Here is an 18,662-nt window from a genome sequence, read left to right on the forward strand (position 1 = left end):
AACAAAACAGTAGGAGGCTGAAGTGGCACAGTTAACTACTTTGTAATCTGGTAAAGGTAGGTCAGAAAACAGCTTCCACTGAACAGGTATAATGTAAATAAAGCCAGTTATAAAGTTGTGCTAGGAGCATTTTTTTTTCCTTTGTTGAAGGGAATGAACTGCCCTATGCTGGCCATCCTTAACTGTTAAGTATCATCTTTCAATGGTTACTGATTTGGTTTTGGTTACTGGATCTTAAAGGAGGAACAGTGGTCAACATTAACAATTTGTCACTTAAAACATTTTAACTGACACATATATCAGCTGATCGCTTTCTGTGAAAGATGAAATCTGATTCTATCATAACGGTAATATCTATCTTGTAATACATGAGGTATTTCACTGCAACCACTGAAAAAGGAAAACTTGTCCTAGAAACTGCCTGGTTTTGTGTGTGTGTGTGTGTGTGTGTGTGTGTGTGCACGTGTGCGTGTGTTTATAGTGGGGATTAATTTAAAAAGCAAACAATCTTTGCTAATGATCTTGTTAAAAGATGAAGTTATTCTACTCTCGTTCAGTGCTGTTAGCTGAGGCTGACCTGCTACCTGTTACTAGCCTTCTCTTTTGGTGACCTGTAGCAAACTAGAAAGCCTCCATAACAGCAAAGCAACATTATGCTTTAGTTAAGTCTTAGAGCAAAAACACCCTCCTTTTCAAAGCCTTAGAAATAACTCTCTCTTACTAACTTTTCCACTATTATCACAGACTTCTTACATTTAAAAAAAGCTCCAAGGATTGCTTTCATGGACTATGTACATAAGTGCAAAAAAGGTGTGTCTCACACATCCGCACCCTAACTGAGACAGTCAATTAACTGCAGCATGTGTTTCTTAAACACTGTTAAGGGGTCATTCCACAGTATCTTCATGTATAGTTTTAAAAATATGAATTAATTTCAAAAGAGGCTTTAGTCATGCATTAATCCTCATATAGCTATATTTGCTTATGTAATTCCAGAAAACAGAATTTTTGCAGCTACAGCTATGCCACTTGAATAGGGTAATTTTGAATTGTTATAAAAAAGTTAGATAATGTATTAAAAATGCAATGATTGTGTTTTGAAGTCTAAATACTGTGGAATCACCCTATCCACACAACAAATTCTATAAACTATAAAGCCTGATTCTAGAATCCATGTGTTATAAACTTTTTCACAAAAAGTCACACAAGGACACAAATTCAGCTTTTATATATAGGCCTTTGGGATTAAAAAAGAACTCAACCATGTCTGTTTTCATAGTTTTGAGCTGTATTTTCTACATGCTCATACTGTCACAAATCACTTATAGTTTACAAGTAAAATGTTCACATACACAAATGTCTAAAGGTAGCCATGTTGTAATTTTGTTGCCAAAGCAACAACTAAATATAATTAGATAACAATTATTATTTGTATATAAAGTTAAATTTGTTCTTAAATTGTGAACTATAAAGGATAGTTTTGGACTATAATCTGTATCTTGTCATACTTCAGTGTCAGTTTAGAACCTAGCTAGGCGGGCAGAATCCATGCAGTAAAAGCTTAAACTTTCTTTAACTTTCCTTCGAAATTAAATTGATTAGTTACTTAGAGCTAGAGAAAAGCAATAAAGTGAAACCTTAAAGATGAACAATAAGAAAAATGAAAATATGGTACCAATTAGTGAGTTATATTTACAGTTTGATTAGGCTAGCAACTAAATTTACAAAAAAAGTTGTTATACTCTTGGACATGCTATGTATTCTAGTGCCTTCTACAGGCACTGGTTAAACAAGGCTACTGTCTTAGTATATCTATTAATCAGAATTGGGAAATCAGATTTCCCTCATAAATTTTGCCTATTTCTGTTTCAATGTATGTGAAATGTATTTGAGAGAAAAATAATGAGGATTTCAGTTTCTAATCATTCTGTACCTCATAGCCTACCCTACAGACTAAAGGAACTCGGAAAACTTGTGACTGCATTTTACCTAAGAGCATCCTTATCTATACTCTGCAAAGAGGGGGACAAAGAACGAAATAACATTTCAAGTAGCACATTAACTTTCTCTCTTATTTAATAAAATGTAATGTAAATGTCATTCCTTATTCAGACATCACTATGCTTATTGGTAATGCTACTTAAAACAGATTCAAGTTGCAAAGATTAATTTCATTCAGTTTCTGCTGATGGTAGGGAGGAGGTACTTGCTTTTTCCCAAATTGGAGAGCAGGTGAGCTGAGGCCCTCCCATTAGTGAACACCGCCTAGTGGTATAGGACAACACTTATGGCAAGATCAAAGTGCTTCAGCGTGTTCAAAAATGGATGAAAAAAATTGATGGAGTAGAGAGAAGATGACTTTCCACATCATGATTAACTACAAATTAAAGCCTCTGATCTAGAAAAGTGAAATGAAATGCCACAGCTGGTTGTGGAATCATGCTCCAATTACAAAAGTAAATACTGTATTTAAATAGCAATTTTATGAATCCATTTATTTTATCTTAATCCCTCTTTAAAATATACGTATGTTATGGTCACATAGTACTTTTTTAAAAAGTTGACACTACTAAAACCCTCTTAAAGATAACTTTTAGATTATTTTCTCTGTATACATGACCCGTTTTATCCAAGTTTCAGCACTTTCGCATATTTTTTGCAAAAGGCTGAGAAAAATGGACAAAAACAATAAATTTGGATAAATAAAAAGAGGCCCCTCTAAAATACAAAGCTTATAAAATGTTAACTAAGAATCATAAGTGATTAGAATTTTATATATACAATTCATCCAGTAAATTTTTGTTTAGAGTCACTGATTAGTTTTGTGACTTGTCTTTTTAAACGGAAATTTATAGTCTAATGACTTATCTTTCTTCTTTTCTTTTCTTGAATAAAGATAATTTGAATAAGTCATTGCACATCTAGTTTAAAGAGTGCTATCTTAAAATTGTATTTTTTCCCCAAAACTCTATTGAATTTGATCAAAACTTTAGGGCTTTGAGCTTTCTTTAAGTTCATTTAGAAAACAACTTTTAAAATGCCAACAATGTAGAAAATTGTGGCACCAAAAATACAATGGCCCTAAATACCCCTCACTGAACCTTTTACTTTAAAGTAAGTCATTGTTAATGTCTTCCAGTGCTTAACGCAACATGAAAACAGCTGTACTCTAGGTCTATTATCTATGGTTTATGTATACCTTTGCCCAAAGTCGAAAAAGTTAAGTGAGATAGTTCACTGCATGCAGATGTCAAACTACACAAAAGTTCATTTTGCACAAAAAAGTTCTTGTCTCCTTTAAGGAATGTATCCAGACTAGCTCAGGTGCATCCCTCCTGGATTCATGTAATCAGATCTGCCCTTCTGGAGAGGCACCGGTACAGACCATACAAAACTCAGTTCCATACATGATGAATTTCAAAAAGGCATACACTACTTTCTTCTATAGCAATGTTAAGATTTCAGAAACAGAAATTAACTGGTTCAAAGAGTCCATAGGTAGAGGTCAGGACAACTCTTGATCTCTAATTCCACGCAACATTGTCAACAGCTGACAATGGCTCAATACAAGCAAGGCTGTTTAGAAAGCACTGTTGATCAGGATTTGGATGGATAATCAAGATCAACAGAGTATCAAGTCCCAGAAAGCTAATTTTGCTCTCTCGTATTCTGAGCCAAATGGGTCTGCTTTGGAAGAGAGCATCAAATGTTCTGAAGCACAAACAATGTGAAAAGCAGGAACAATGGGAAGTAGGAGATATTTCTGGGTCCCACAATGGCTAAGGTAGCCTTGGGCAAGTCATATGCCCCTGGATTCAGTTCCATCAACTATGAAAAGGATTTTGCTAATTCCATTGTTCTGTGATTCAAACACTTCTAGCCAGCTTAAGGTATCCTCAATCAGATTTGCTTTTTACTTGTCATTTTCATGAAGGAGAAAAACAATTATATGTATCTATATAGATATATATATATATATATGATGGTTTTATACTTTCTGGTGGAAGAACATCTATTTACTAGAAAATATTAAATCTATTACTTAATGTAAAATGTCATTATGTTTCCACCACTGTATAATAACATTAATAAATGAGTAGAGTGGATGAGATATGTCACACACCACAGGAATTATTTGGTTGTAAAATTCTTTCATAAGTATTAGTAATGTGAATTCAGCTGAGCTCTGTGGAGTATAGCTACTCTGTCTCATTCAAAGGGTGCTAAAACCCGCTCTATTGTCATTTTCAAACATATATAAAGGCAAACGAATCCAAACAAGCAAAAAGGAGGCTTGGTTATGATGTGAGAGGGTCTGACGTTAAAGTTTGGGCAGGGGGACACTTGCCATATATCACAGGTGCTTTCTCCTTCACTGAACTGTTTAACAAAACAAAACTCAGTTGAACCGAAGCTAAAGACAACTACAACCATCTTTCCCAGTTCTTTTGAATAAATCAAGGAATAATTGTAAGTGCTTCCCTGTTCCCTGTCCTAGCCATTTCTCCAAGCCTGTACTCAGGCTCCCTCTGTGATCAACAGAGAAGACTGTCCATTTGGGGAGGAAAGTCCTCATTTGTAACCAATTCTCTTTCACCCTGACTGACTTTTGCTAGATTGCATCTTACTTGTTATTCAAAGACTAGTCTAAAGAGCATGAGCCATTTGCATTTGGAAAATGGCATTTGTGTAAAAGGTGACATTGCCATGGTTTTACACACTTTCCTCCAGTATGTAAAAACTATCTCCATGCCCCCATCTCTCTGTTTGATTTATAACTTGTAATTAGCATATTTTTAAGCTCCCAAGTACCAGTTTCTCAGCTGAAGATGACAAATGGCTCAGTTTTAGACACTCAACTTAGGAGACAGGATTCTCAAGCCACACACAAAAAAAATCTAATGGGCACTTTACATAATTTTTAGTATAAATGCTGAGAAATTCATTTAAAGGTAAAGTCTTATTTGCCAAGCTATTTAAGAAGAGTGAATTAGGGGTTAATGTTTTATGAAGTTCTCTGCTTTGTGCAGGTAATTATTTCTCTCTTTAAAAAATCTAGCAATTTGATTGTATTATGCAACATCAGATCTGCAGGTACAAATTATACACATGCATGTTAATGAGCAGGTTTTGTGCACATTCAAAAGTGAGGCGTTTTAAATGTCAGTCCCAAGAAACCTACAGAAATATTCTAAAGAAAGAGAGCATATTTGCATGAACCTGTCATGTTTTTAAGCACACGTACTTCTGTTCCCCACTAATAACACTTTAGTTGAAATCAAACACCACACATATACAGCAAAACACTACAGTATGTAAAAACCTAACACAGCACAACACAATACGACACAAGAAATGGTACTGAATATATTTGTTACATCCTGAATCAACCCAATAGACTATCTTGTAAACAAAATAGTAAGGTAACACTTCAAAAACAGATGAACAATTTATCCACCAAGAATGTAAATAGTAAGCCAAAAGCTCACTGTGGAAATACACTTAGCATGGTTATTAGAAAATCACAAAGAGTAATGTAACAAGTTACCAAATTTTATGGTCATGTTCTGCTTGATAATTCAAATAGGATGGATGGTAGTTAGTTATTAGTTTTCTATTCATGTTGTTTTAACATCTCCATTGATTTTTAATGCTTTATTTTTTATTTGAATTTGCTGGCTGGCAGGTTTGCTTTGCTTAATACATTGGCTGCAACACGCTTATTGTTGTGTTGGTAGAATAAGACATACGAGAATATATATAGAAAGGCCATATGGAGGTTTCCATGGAAAGATTCTGATACTCCATAACTCTGCTGTTCAGAATTTCAGCTGAAATGGAAAAAAAGAAAGAAAGAAAGAGTGAGAAATATTGAAAGGTTATTGAACGAAGAGTCAGGAGAGTGTGGTGGGTCTTGTTCCAGTTCTGTCTGTTAACACTGCCAAAATATCCCCAATCTGAATTTCAGATTGAAATGGGGCTTTTGAGAATGATCATGAAAGAACCATGTATCTATGATAGTCTATGATACCCTTTGACTGATGTGGAGAACTGTCCTAACAGAGATGCACTCCAATGTTTAAGGCATTATCTATCTACTCAATGCCAATACTTTTTGTTGAACATACACCCATGTGTCCACCTTTCAACTGGCATGTACTGAGAAAACATGTTTGATACCGAACATTTTGAAATATGCAAGTATTAAATACACTTTCAACTTTTTCTCTGAATGTTTTAGAGCCATGCAGAAATAGCCTACCTGTGAAATCTGGGTATTGTATTGTACAAAATTACATTTTTGAACTTTAGAGAAATTTTTAGCACCTATTACATATTGAAGTGATTATGTTCTGCCAAATATCTCTACATTTCTAACAAAATCAAGCAAGAAGGAGTCACTCTTCCCAAACATGCTCTGTTGGAAAGTTAATTTGACAACTTGTGGTTACCTTGATGTAAAGCAGCCCATGAAAGTTGGGCATGTGTTGGCAAAACCTACATTATCATGTTTAGTGCTATTCTCAAGTTGCCACTATCCCAAATGACACCCCCGGAAACAATTACAATTTATAGCTCCCTCAGTTATCCCATGTGCTCAAAGGTGCCTTTTAAAATCCTTCCTTATGATTGAGGAGACCTATTTATTTAATGTCCAGTCGGCTATCTGCTCTGTCCAGAACACTTAGTGTTCTAAGCCCGTGTGTCCTCAGCAGGAAAGAAGGGCTAGCTGGGGTCTGGGGAACTAGTTCACTAGGGAACAGAACTGCTGCCTTCTTCAACCAAATGACACACTCCAGGTGTGAGAACTTCAAACTTTCGATGACGAAGGTATGCAATTCAGAGTTGGTACACTATTTTAGTAAGTCCCTAGAATTAATTAAAATACCTAGGAATCTTAAGTGGCTTCAGAAGTCACATGTTCTTAAGTGAATGATTGCTCAAAAAAGTGTGTGCCATGATGGGCACCAGGCAAAGAGGAGATTGAGGGTGAAGGAGAAAAAAAAAAATCCCACAACAACAAAAATTTTAAAAAAGAGACATGATTGGAATGAAAATAATGACTCAGTTACTAAATTATGTCACTCAAAATTCAATACAATGTCACATGAGAGGCATAGTGCTGTGTTTAACATAATCATATCAGTCAAATCCTGAAAATTCTTGATCTTCAAAAAAACAGTAAAGCTATAAAATGGTTAAAGAATTACAACTCAAAAGTAATCTGTGCCTCTGGCTAACAAATCATATATTCCTTTAATAATAGGAAAACATTTAAGAATGTGTTAGCTCATTGAGAAAATACAGTACCAGCTGTCATTGCCATATAAAAAATATTGCATATTTGCGCTCACATTTCAATTTGGAAAATTTATAATGTATAAATCAAGCTCTACATCACAAGCAATGTCTATGAATGAAAATATTAACCGAAGCCTTTTAGCAAGTGCAATTGTGTAAATAAAATATGTAGCCTATAAATATTATTTATATTAATACTTAAAGAAACTTACTGTTCTACTGGGAACTTCTACATCTGTGAAACAAACATGCTGCTATTCAGTTCATCTATTGATAATTGGGGTATCTATAGTAGTAAAAAAGATTTTAGATTAAAATAGTTTCTTGAGAGAATTCTGTTTATGTTGTTATATATGTGGAACTTTTAGTCTGTAAGCATGGTTCCCACTTTAATAAGGCAAAATGGCCCTAATACTATACAATAATTATTGTATGTATCTCCTTATAATTTCAAGACTCCCCCCAAAATTATAATTTGCCTTGTGAACTCTGCCTAGAAATACCTAAAGCAAATAAAAATCAAAACAACAAGCACATCTAATGTCCATATGAGAAGGAACTTCTGATGTAATCACTGGGAAATGATAAGGATATCCATGTCTTGGAAAGAAATGTGATATTTTGTTTTCTCTCCAGTGGATCTGAAGGTAAAGGTGATGACTATACTAAGGCAAAGTTTAAACACAATAATCAAAAATGGCAGTGAAATAAATTATCTTGACCAGTGAGGAAGCATTTAAGTAATATTAAGTATATACATTTGAGGATTGGTGTGTTACCAGTAATTAAATATAGAATATCAAGAGCAACATCTGGTAACCAATCAAAAATGAGCAAAACTCCTCTGATTCATCTTGGGATGAATAGCAAAGCACATATAGCATTCTAGAATATACACAAAAATAAAAATTCTAAATGTGACAATGGCTTAAGAAACACATAAGAATCTCACCAATCCAAAAAGCATATACTGTGCATTACCAAAACATTGTAGTTATCTCGATCTGAACAGCTTAAATAAATGGCCAAACCTGATTGCCTGTAGTTGGTGCAGCGAAGGGAACGCTGGTGGCAGGTGTTGTTGCTGCAGACACAGTGGTAGGTGTAGCACCGTGCATCATGGGCACTTTCAGTTGAAAACCATAGAAGCAACACACGGGAGGGTAGAGGATTTATGCAACCATGACATTTACGATGGAATGAGGTGTGGTAGGTATCACAGCAACAAGCCATGTGACATCATAACGACGAATACATCAGGGTATTCATGCAATCACAGTCAGTGCAAAGCAACACAGCATGGAAGGGGGGAAAATTAAAAAGAGAAAAGGGGAAAGCCAATTATAGTTACCAATATGGAAAATGGAACCATTCTCAACATTTAGTATGTTTTTGAGCAGAATCCCATTGTAGTTTACTCAAAAGGCTAAATTTTCAGAAGGGGCTATAATGAATGCATATGAAAACAAAAATCCAATGTTACAAGGGCTATCTATCTGAAGCTAGTTAAGCAGACAAGTAACGGGACTGCGCATTCAAAATGGAATTAAGGAATCATAAATTGGAATTTAGGTTCACTGACTTATGGACATGAATGCCGTCACTAGATTTGCAGGTGCAAATAGACAGTTATATGTATACTTACCTGATCTGCATGCAAAGACATGGTAGGTAGACTGGTTGGTATGTGGTAGCGGGGCAGATATGAAGAATACAGTGAACTATGCATGCAAGTTTTTAAGTACGCCTCTGGCAAACTCCTGGGAAATTTTGGCCATTTATCAAACAAATACATGGAGTACTTCACAGTAAATCTTGTCTTCACAGCAACTATTATAGCTCCAATGGTTAGCAGCTGTGAAATCTCTTGCAGGATGTTTTATCTTTGCCTTTTCTAGTTTCTATCTCATTTAGAAAGTGTTTTGGGTGCTTTCTGATGTCTAGCTCATTTCAGAAAGCAAACCAGGGAATTAATGTGTGAATGGCAATGTGTGAATGGAGAGCATGTATATGTAATAACTTATCATGTCTACATCAATTAAATTCAGATTTTCTGAAAGTCTACAGAGAAAATGAATGGCCAGAGAAAAATTAACATGTGCAATGCCATAGAAACTGAAAATGTACCCCAAATGGCGATTAACAGAAACTCCATAGTTATCCCTTCCACTTATCTCTAGTTACCCATTACCCAGAGCCATCTCTGTTGTCTCATATGCCAATCCTAAAAACACTCTTGTTTTCCCTTTGGGAGTGCAGCAATTGTACAGGAAGCAGACCCACTAAGAATGCAGTTTGCATTCCTAAGCAAAGCTCTGAAGGTGAAAGGACAAGAGAGCATCTTCAAGAAAACTGTCACAAAACATGAAGGCAAAGACACATTTCTCAAACTTGCGGAAGGCTGTTCTAATTGTACACATTATGATTCAAAGGTATACATATTGTGCTCCTGTTGGTATTAATGGAAATGTTTATTAATTCCTACAGAAGACAGTCAAACCCTCAGTAACAGGGGTTTGACTCCATTCCCAGGGTTCAGATCTCGCTATGTTAGTGAGTGCTGCTACTATGTGGTTGTCATTTTGAACTTTATTCTCAAGAAGCCTGTTAGTAGTGCTTTTGGGGCTCTGCATCTACTCTGGTCCACCAAGGTGACAAAGGTTAATTTGTTGCAAACTCTCAAAAGGGATGGGATGGCCTGGATTGATGTGAGACAGTAGAGTGGGACGGGGTGGGATCATTTCTCCTTGCATAGAACAGAGCTATTTTCTCCTGGTCTGTTCCTTGTGCCCATGAGGACTGTAGGAGCTGTGAACTCCCCATTCCTTTCTCATGCTCTTCAGTATTAGTGCTGTATAAAATGGTTTAGAGATGGCTATCATATTGTGTTAGTGGCTAACAAAAGGATCTGTGTGCAACTGCTTGTTAAAAATCACATAACACTCAGAGTCATTTTGAAATGATTCTGTTGTGCCTAGCTTCTGTGCCAATGGTGCTTCAGGCTAGAACACTACAGGATTCATTACAGAACACTGCAGAATCCTCTGGCTTTGCTGAACTCATCCTCTCACAACATGGGAACATTGAATGCTTTAAGTCGTATAGATAACTTTTTCAGGTGGGAATTGTTTCATTGTACTTTACAAGTTATACATTTGAAGTATTTTACAATTTTTAAATAATACCTGTTAAGCAAAGAACAAAACTGCCCAGTGTGGCTAGTTTCAAATATTGAAAAAGAAACGTTTTTTAATATTTCAGTTCCTGTTGTTAGGGTAGAAACAGAGAAATGAAGGGGCCAGTATTAGGCCACAGTGGCAACCAAGTAGGACTTGAGAAAGTAGGACTATTTTGATGCTACAAAGACATAAAACAGAAAGCACCATTTTAAACCTTAACATACTCAGAAAATTTCCAGCCACATCTTTCAGTCATTCATCTTTCATAGTCACAACAGAAAAACACATTTTTTCAGATTAGAAAATGTTGATAATTTTTGTAGAAAACCTACCAATATTTGAAGCGGGTGCCATGCACAGTATTGGCCCTGTACACCATGCAGAAAAGCGTGGAAAGTAAAGAAAAGAGATATTTGATTATTAAGGATTTACTGATAGAAATACATTTTAACAGAAAGATTATTTCTTTGCAATATCAATTACTCAGCACATGCAAGTCCAACAATCTCCCATGTTTACAATTACAGATTAGTTTTAAGGTCACAAACCCAGGTAATCAAAATAATTCTTGGATTCTTAGGTACAAAATGAGCTATAATTTTTCTTTAAAAGAATTAACTCACTTAAATTACATATTTATTGTGGACAAATACATCCTAAATAATTTTTATAATAAGAGAATTTTAATTTATTACACATATCATTTTCTAAATATGCTCCAGAATCTCGTATCTGGTGTCCGTATTTCTATTTAGAGTATTAATCTGTTAACACTGTCTCCTCCACTGTCTCATAGTCAATAGGACTTGACTATGAATATATGGCAAAGAGGTTCCATTAAGAGAGACCTCTTAGCTGGACAGGCTTTTATGTTGCTACTAATTAAGGGGAAGGGAATTTTTCTGACATTTTTGCTTATGAAACTAGATTTTATGTTGGCCAAATCTGGCAAAAAATTCAAACTTGGAAACAAAGTAACTGTAGTATTAAGAAAAACTATGATGAACAGCATACATTTTATTATATTCAACCACCTTGACTAGACTTCCAGGGCTACTGAATTCATTCCATAGCTATAATACAAATTGGAAGTAGCCAAGGTAGAGTGATCTAATGTGTAGGTAAATTACCACAATTTTTGAAGAAAAAAATGCTAGGAATAAAGTCATGTCAACTCATACTGGTTTTCTCTTTTACTCTGTAGACATTATGTGTTTTTTTCTTAGGTTGGGAGAAAATATCTAAATTATTAGATATCAGTAGTTACTTATTATAAGGGATGTAAGAAAGTGCTGAAGAATTCCATATTTCCTCTCAGAAACTATCATATAAATGTATACAAATTGTATAATTTAAATGATGGCATGAAGGACTGCTGTGGCTAGTAATTAAAGACTGGTGTTTTACGGTACCTTTCGAAATTAATTAACTGATTAATTTACTAGTTAACCAATAAGTTTTCTCAAGTCCGAGTATTAACAAGGATTTCTAAATTATTTTTTAAAACATATGTTATTTTCATTTAAAAATAGTTTCCAATCTTGGGCATTTAGCATTCTGTCAAAAAAAAAAAAAAAAAGGAAAAAAAAACTGCTGTACTCTCAATGGTTAGAATTTTCAATTTATTCCTAAGAGACTATATGCTCATTCTTAAACTACTAAACCACTGGAAGAAAATTAGTTTCCCCCCAATATATGATATGTAATTGAACAAATTTCTGGCTTAACATTTTCCATTCAATTTCGTGTAAAACAGGCTATTAAATATAGCTGAATGTAGGAGATAGCAAAATACGCTGCAAAATGTCAGAAAATATAAACTGCTATGTATTTTATATTAACTGATTCAGGAGTTACAGGCTGAAACTGTTTAATCTATATTATACTATATTATGCACTTAGGGTAGTTTTATTTTAACTACCTTTGGCATATCAAAGACATATTGACAACGCATTTCCACAATATCGAAGCTGGGAGTTTTTTCCTTTTTTTTGACAGCATTCTACTGTCTGTGACAGTGATACCTAAGAGTCAAGGAATTAGTTTGAGACTGAACCAAGTGAATTAATCATAAGCAAAAACCAAGAAATGCTAAAAAGAAAAATGTTGATACTTTTTCCTAGTTTGATTTCAAACCATGAATTTTCATGAATTATAGAAAAACAAGTAGTTCTAGATACTAGCAGATAAGCATAACTTCCTTGTTTTATTTTTAATCAAAATATATGTCGACAGTCCTCCTATACAAGCTCTTTGAAAGCTGTTTTGCATTGTATACATTCACAACATCACCAAACTCGCTGCAGTGCCTAGAGCTGTGTTCTCACCTGCAGGGATAAATGCCGGCTGTGGGAGCTGCAGGTTAGTCAGAGCCTGTTGGCAGTGGAAAACAGTGGGATTAAAGACCGGAGTGGCACCATTGGGCTTTTCCAGTGCTGCTCTCTTTGGTATCAGTTGCAGTGTACCAGGCTGCAGGGCCTGTAGGGGGAGAGATGGTACTAGTACTAGAGAAAGTAACAAATGTACTCAAACCAAGCAAGCACCAGTCATATAAGGTACTTCCTGGGAATCCTCCGTGAGGGTATCCATTGGGCAAGACACTGGATAAGCAGTGGCCCCACAGCAAGGTAACCAAATGCAGAGATAAGGGGGTTCACAGCCGTGTACAGTGGCTCACGCCTGTAATCCCAGCACTTTGAGAGGCTGAGACCAGCAGATTGTTTGAGCTTAGGAGTTTGAGACTAGCCCGGGCAATATGGCAAAACCCCATCTCTGAAAAAATAGAAAAAGTAGACAGGCATGGTGGTGCATGCCTGTGGTCCCAGCTACTTGGGAGGCTGAGGTGGGAGGACTGCTTGAGCCCAGGACATCAAGACTGCAGTGAGCTGAGACCACACCACTGCACTCCAGCCTGAGTGACAGAGTGAGAGCCTGTCTCAGGAAAAAAAAAAAAAAAGGTAGTCCACTACATGAGCAGTAGTGCAAAACAGAAAAAAAATGCAAAAAAAAAAAAAAAAAAAAAAAAGGTTTTCAACTTCACTAATTTAGACCTCATTTGGGCAGGATATGACAGAAAGCTACTACAGTAAACAATCATTTATAATTAATATCTCAGGGATACTCATCTATGAATCTATAAAAATGAGATTAGCAGAAGCAACAGATATAGCAGGAAAGAGATTTCTGCCTGTTAAAACTCCGATACAGATCTACGACATAAATGGCATATAGGTGATAAAACAGATGTTGGTAGATCAGAGTCTGACACTGTCGCCCCATGAAATAAAATCCAATTTATACAAAGACTTCAGGTTCAAGTCCTATAATTATATATCTCCTAACTAACATGTAAGGAAAAAGCAAATGAATATTTCCTCCCCCACCACCTACCTCACCCATGTACTATGTAGATAGTTAGCAAAATATATGCAGTTCTTATTTATAGAGGCTTGCTGTCCATTTCGGTATGCACCATTTGCTTTGTTAAGTTCTTGTAAGGTTTAATTCTAAAACCTATTAGCATTTTTAAACCATACTTTCATGTCTACAGTTCTTTCAAAATCCCACTGTGCTTATAATACTCAGTGAAACTTGCCCCTGGATCAGATTCTTTGGAGAAGTTTAACACTACTTTACATTTTTTTTTTTCTCAGCAAATTGCACGTTACTTAAAAAACATGTCCCAGCAACAACAATTAGGTATGCTCCAAATTCTTAAGGAAACAGGAATGCTTGTGTTGAGTAACTATCCTACCATGTGTCCAAAAGGGTAATGCCATGACCTCCTTCCTGTGGATAACAAAGGTCTCAAGGTATCTCTATTTTCTTTTGGGAACTCTACTGTCAGTGCACACACTGTGACAGATCTGCTTTTCATTTCACCTAAATAAAGAAAAGCATGCTAGAAGAGTGAGATAAAATAAACTGAGTAGCTTTAGAGATATAAAATTTCCAAATTTATCCCAGCAGACCAGGTGGCAAAGGTTAGGACTAAAATCATAAACCATAAAACAAAATCTATCATTTCGAATGCCTTTTATTACCATTGGGAGAAAATGGTTTTGCTGAACATTTTAACTAAGACAGAAGACCTACTTATCTGGTTGTTAAAAAGATTTCCCTTTGGTATAAATGGGGAGTGTCCCCTTCTCTTGAAAGTTGGCAGCGTGGTATGATCATCAGAACCACAGTTATGATTGGGGTGATGTAAACTACAAATTGGGGTGAAACCTAGATGAACATTCAACAGGTAGACGCTGGTAAGGTAGTACTGCTTGTTTATGGCTGGGGTGTATCCTGATGGGTCAGTGCCCAGTTCCAATTGGGTGGTGATTGTACTATTAAACTCATAAACCTGCTGAAGAGGTGTGAGACTGTGGATGAACTAAGTATCAACCCTTTGTGTCTTATTTTTTTTAAAATACAAGCTGCTTTCTGTGAACTCAACCTGAGCTATATACATGAACAAGGTAAAAATGTCTCTTTTACAAAGCATGTCCACTATGAATCCTTAAAAATACAAAAAGCTTGAATTTCTTCATGAAGCCCTCCTTTATTTAATCTTACCTCTATCAAATTCCTATGGGCCAACTTGATCTCACTGCTAAGACCCTGCTGTGATCAGTTACTTAAAAGAGAATTTTATATTGATATTCACAAGTAACAATTGAAAGCCTATGATATAATATTTAGCTCTCTACATGGAAATTTGAGGCTGACTTGTAACCTATGCATTCTATCAAACACACTCAAATAATCAGAAATGGACAGATGCATATGAAGCTATTTTCATAGCTTATAATTATCCCATTCAAAAGCATTTAAGACAAAAAGAATTTGGTAAAGTCTTTTTTAGCATTCATTAACAGATTATGTTGTTCAGATCAAGGGAGACAGTAAGTTTGTTCTACTTTGGTGCTCAGATCCTTCATGATATAATGAGTTCAGTTCTGACAAAAAGTGGAGCCAGTCCAAAAATGGTACTGTGTCCTTGAAACCATAAACTACTAGGAAAAGTGGGAGAAATTTGCAGTATTTGGCTTACACAGGAGACATGAGAGTCACTCTCACTTGGAATAGGGACTGACTTCTTTTGTGAAGTTCCAGTTGCAGCAAGATAAATTTCAACTCAGTATGAGGAAAACCTTCTTAATAGAGATGTTTGAAAATAAGTGTCTGTCTGTTGTGAATAGGCAAAGTCTCTGTCATGGGAGTCCAAACTATGAATGTTTGTGAGGAGATTTAGCTCACAGTGCATCTCTTGGGCTTCAGGGTCATGTCAGTGCTTTTTCCACACCCAGGGAACATGAGGTTTCCTGTGGGTTTTGTCCTTTATTGGGGCTGTTATGCCTTATTACACAAGGAAAGGTCCAGGTAGAAAAAGAAAGACATAGCAAGCAGCACATCAAAACAATGGACAGCTGTGGCAAACTTAAGTCATGAGAATTCCTGGTTCTCAGTGATCACACTGCAGTGTTACACAAATATTTTTCCTGCTTCCTACCTCTCAGCGTTACTAAGCAGCACTAACTGTTCCCTCAAAACTGGCTTTCTACAGCAACTTAAAAGTCAGGACTCTGGGCTGCGCACAGTGGCTCATGCCTGTAATCCCAGCACTTTGGGAGGTTGAGGCAGGAGGATCACCCGAGATCAGAAGTTCAAGACCAGCCTGGCCAACATGGTGAAAGCCGGTCTCTATAAAAACTACAAAACTTAGCCAGAAGCAGTGGTGCACGCCTCTAGCCCCAGCTACTCAGGAGGCTAAGGCTAGAGAATTGCTTGAACCTGGGAGGTGGAGGTTACAGTGAGCTGAGATCACGCCACTGCACCCTAGCCTGGGCAACAGAGTGAGACTCCGTCTCAAAACAAACAACAACAAAAAACACACGACCACCCCCATAAAACGAAAACAAAACAAAACAAAACAAAATAACAACAGCAACAAAAAAAAAAACCCAAAGTCAGGCCTCTGCTCCCAACCATGTAGAAATTTCCCCCCAGACTAAGCAGGCTGCTGTCCTTGATACTATGCCTCTAGAGAGGAAAAGTGGCCTTAACCTTTAGGAAATTACAACCTACTTAATATCCTATCTTTTAAGTGCTGTGTTTTTGAAAGGCATTAAGGATGTTAGTAGCAAAGTGCCCATGAAAGTGGCTCACAGAGCAGAGGCAACTTTCTGCCTCTCTAGGATATTGAGGGTAGTGAAACTATAAAAGCACTAAAAAATAACTTACTGTTCAAATTATATAATTTACCCATACTCTGAAAATGGGAGAAAGAGCACAGTAGGTTAAAAGCATTAGTAAGGCTTTTAAATAATTATCTTTAGAAAATCTTAGTAAATAAAGTAGAATAAATAGGTTCTTTCTTTTCCAGCTTATAACCTTGACTGTTCATATTAAGGTTCACTCATGACCATCCATGATTATGGTTACAGGATATTAGACAAATTGAGGAATATACAAAGCATTTACCCTGAAACACGCCACAAGTGCAGGCCTTTTCTTACCATGGCAGAGGCAGCTGAATGGTTCATCTGGTGATGAGCTGCCTTGAGTTTGGCTTGCAAGTGTGCAGGAGGATGAAAGTACTTGCATTTCTCCCGCGAGCATCGACCTTTGATGTAATCCATGCAGATTGTCACAGTATTATCACTCGCTTCAATCATGGAAGCATCAGTAGGGTGAGCATAGCGGCAATCATTCTCCCCACGGGTACAATTTCCACGCTGAAATTCTCGGCAAACCTTAGAACACACACATGCACATACACACGCATCACACTGATGGCTGGAAGCTGACTGGCTTTTATTTTGCTAGTGAATGTAACAGTAATTATATATACATTGAATATATTATGTATGAACAAATCTAAAAAGATAAAGAATAATGTAAAGCCATATTCACTATGAGATATAAACAGACAGAATTTCTATTCCCAGAAAAAAATTCTATTCTCCCCAAAAGGAGGTTGTCCTTACACTGAAATAAAAATGTTTAAAAGAAGTATTACTGAAAACCAGTTTTAATTCTCCAGTTTATACACAGCGTTAGTGTTTTTTAAGCATAATTTAGCATAATTAGTGTTTTTTTAAGTCCAAGATGAGTCTTTATCACACCATAATGCATTGGTTTTCCAAAGTCAACTTGTGAACCATAACTGAGTTATATGTACAATCAGATTCTATTACAATACATTACTAGGCATTTAAGGGGCTGCAAATGGAGCTGACTTTATAAGGAAAAGACTAGTTATTTCAATGTACAAAGAATAACAATAGAAGAATGAAGGACTTCAATAAATCAAAAAGCTGTTTGAAATTTCTTTCAGATTTTCTTTTCTTTGGCATTGGGGGTATTTATTGCCTAGCACATCACTCTCAAAATGGAGAAAAAAGTTGAGGCACTATGAGACTAATTTACCTTCTGTGTTCATATAGCTTTACATTCTGCAATCATAGAGAGTTATATTGTCTACTTTTTTCCCACTTTGATTATTCTAGCAAGTAGAGACTCATTAACAAATACAGTAATCTGTTTCTGAAAGCTGGAGCCTAGGTAAAAGGAACATTCCCACAGAGGCTTCCTGTGCCATCGCACAGTCTATGGCTGGGTACACTTAACATATTGTTTGACCTACCATACAGCTGAATCAATGCACTTTATAACAAGGTATGACTGCAGTAGTAAAATGTTTAACAACCCTATAAGCTAAGAAACTTGGGTTCTCTTATTTAAAACACAACACATTGGGCTCTCAGAATACTGCTTTATGTGACGGTTAATATCTACTCTACAGGTATTTATATATATCTTCACAAATACCTCCAGTTTATCTGAACGCATCAGTTTTGGGCCAACAGCTCCTGGCATTGCAAGAGGTGGGTTTCCAGGAATCAGAACAGGTGTATTTGGTACAAGTTCTGCAGGAACGAGGCCCATCCCAGGATGTGGTATGTAAGGATTGAAAGCCATGGGAGGATTAGCTGGAAGTGATGGAGTCATGGGAAAAGAACCCTGTATGTTTAAAAGAGAAAAAAAGATGTTAGAGGTAAAGATTCTTCCTGTCATTACACAAAGAGGCATTCTTTCAGAAACGTCAAAATTACTTACGCCACATCAAAATTTACCATTGTTTTCTTCTGATTTAGTTTTAGCCTCATACTAATTCCCTTAGAGGA

The 18,662-nt window shown here is 36.2% G+C and overlaps 1 protein-coding gene across 5 annotated transcripts in view; it reads right to left on the reverse strand.

Moving 5' to 3' along the window:
- Positions 1 to 4,298: 4,298 nt before the first annotated feature.
- MBNL3 (muscleblind like splicing regulator 3) overlaps positions 4,299 to 18,662 on the reverse strand; it is a 111,807-nt gene continuing 97,443 nt past the window's right edge. For 3 of the 5 annotated variants that reach the window (XM_003272623.3, XM_003272620.1, XM_003272622.2), the window contains 6 exons: positions 18,307 to 18,498; positions 16,992 to 17,228; positions 12,810 to 12,960; positions 10,814 to 10,849; positions 8,334 to 8,428; positions 4,299 to 5,831 (listed from right to left, as the gene is read on the reverse strand). In XM_003272623.3, coding sequence (XP_003272671.1) covers positions 5,820 to 5,831; positions 8,334 to 8,428; positions 10,814 to 10,849; positions 12,810 to 12,960; positions 16,992 to 17,228; positions 18,307 to 18,498 — 723 coding nt within the window. In that variant the 3' untranslated portion in view covers positions 4,299 to 5,819. Of the gene's footprint in view, positions 5,832 to 7,514; positions 7,589 to 8,333; positions 8,429 to 10,813; positions 10,850 to 12,809; positions 12,961 to 16,991; positions 17,229 to 18,306; positions 18,499 to 18,662 lie in introns of all 5 variants that reach the window. The other 2 variants (XM_003272625.2, XM_003272624.3) reach the window with 2 other exon arrangements.

The sequence above is a fragment of the Nomascus leucogenys genome, chromosome X (genome assembly GCF_006542625.1).
Source record: "Nomascus leucogenys isolate Asia chromosome X, Asia_NLE_v1, whole genome shotgun sequence".
NCBI classification, from domain to species: domain Eukaryota; kingdom Metazoa; phylum Chordata; class Mammalia; order Primates; family Hylobatidae; genus Nomascus; species Nomascus leucogenys.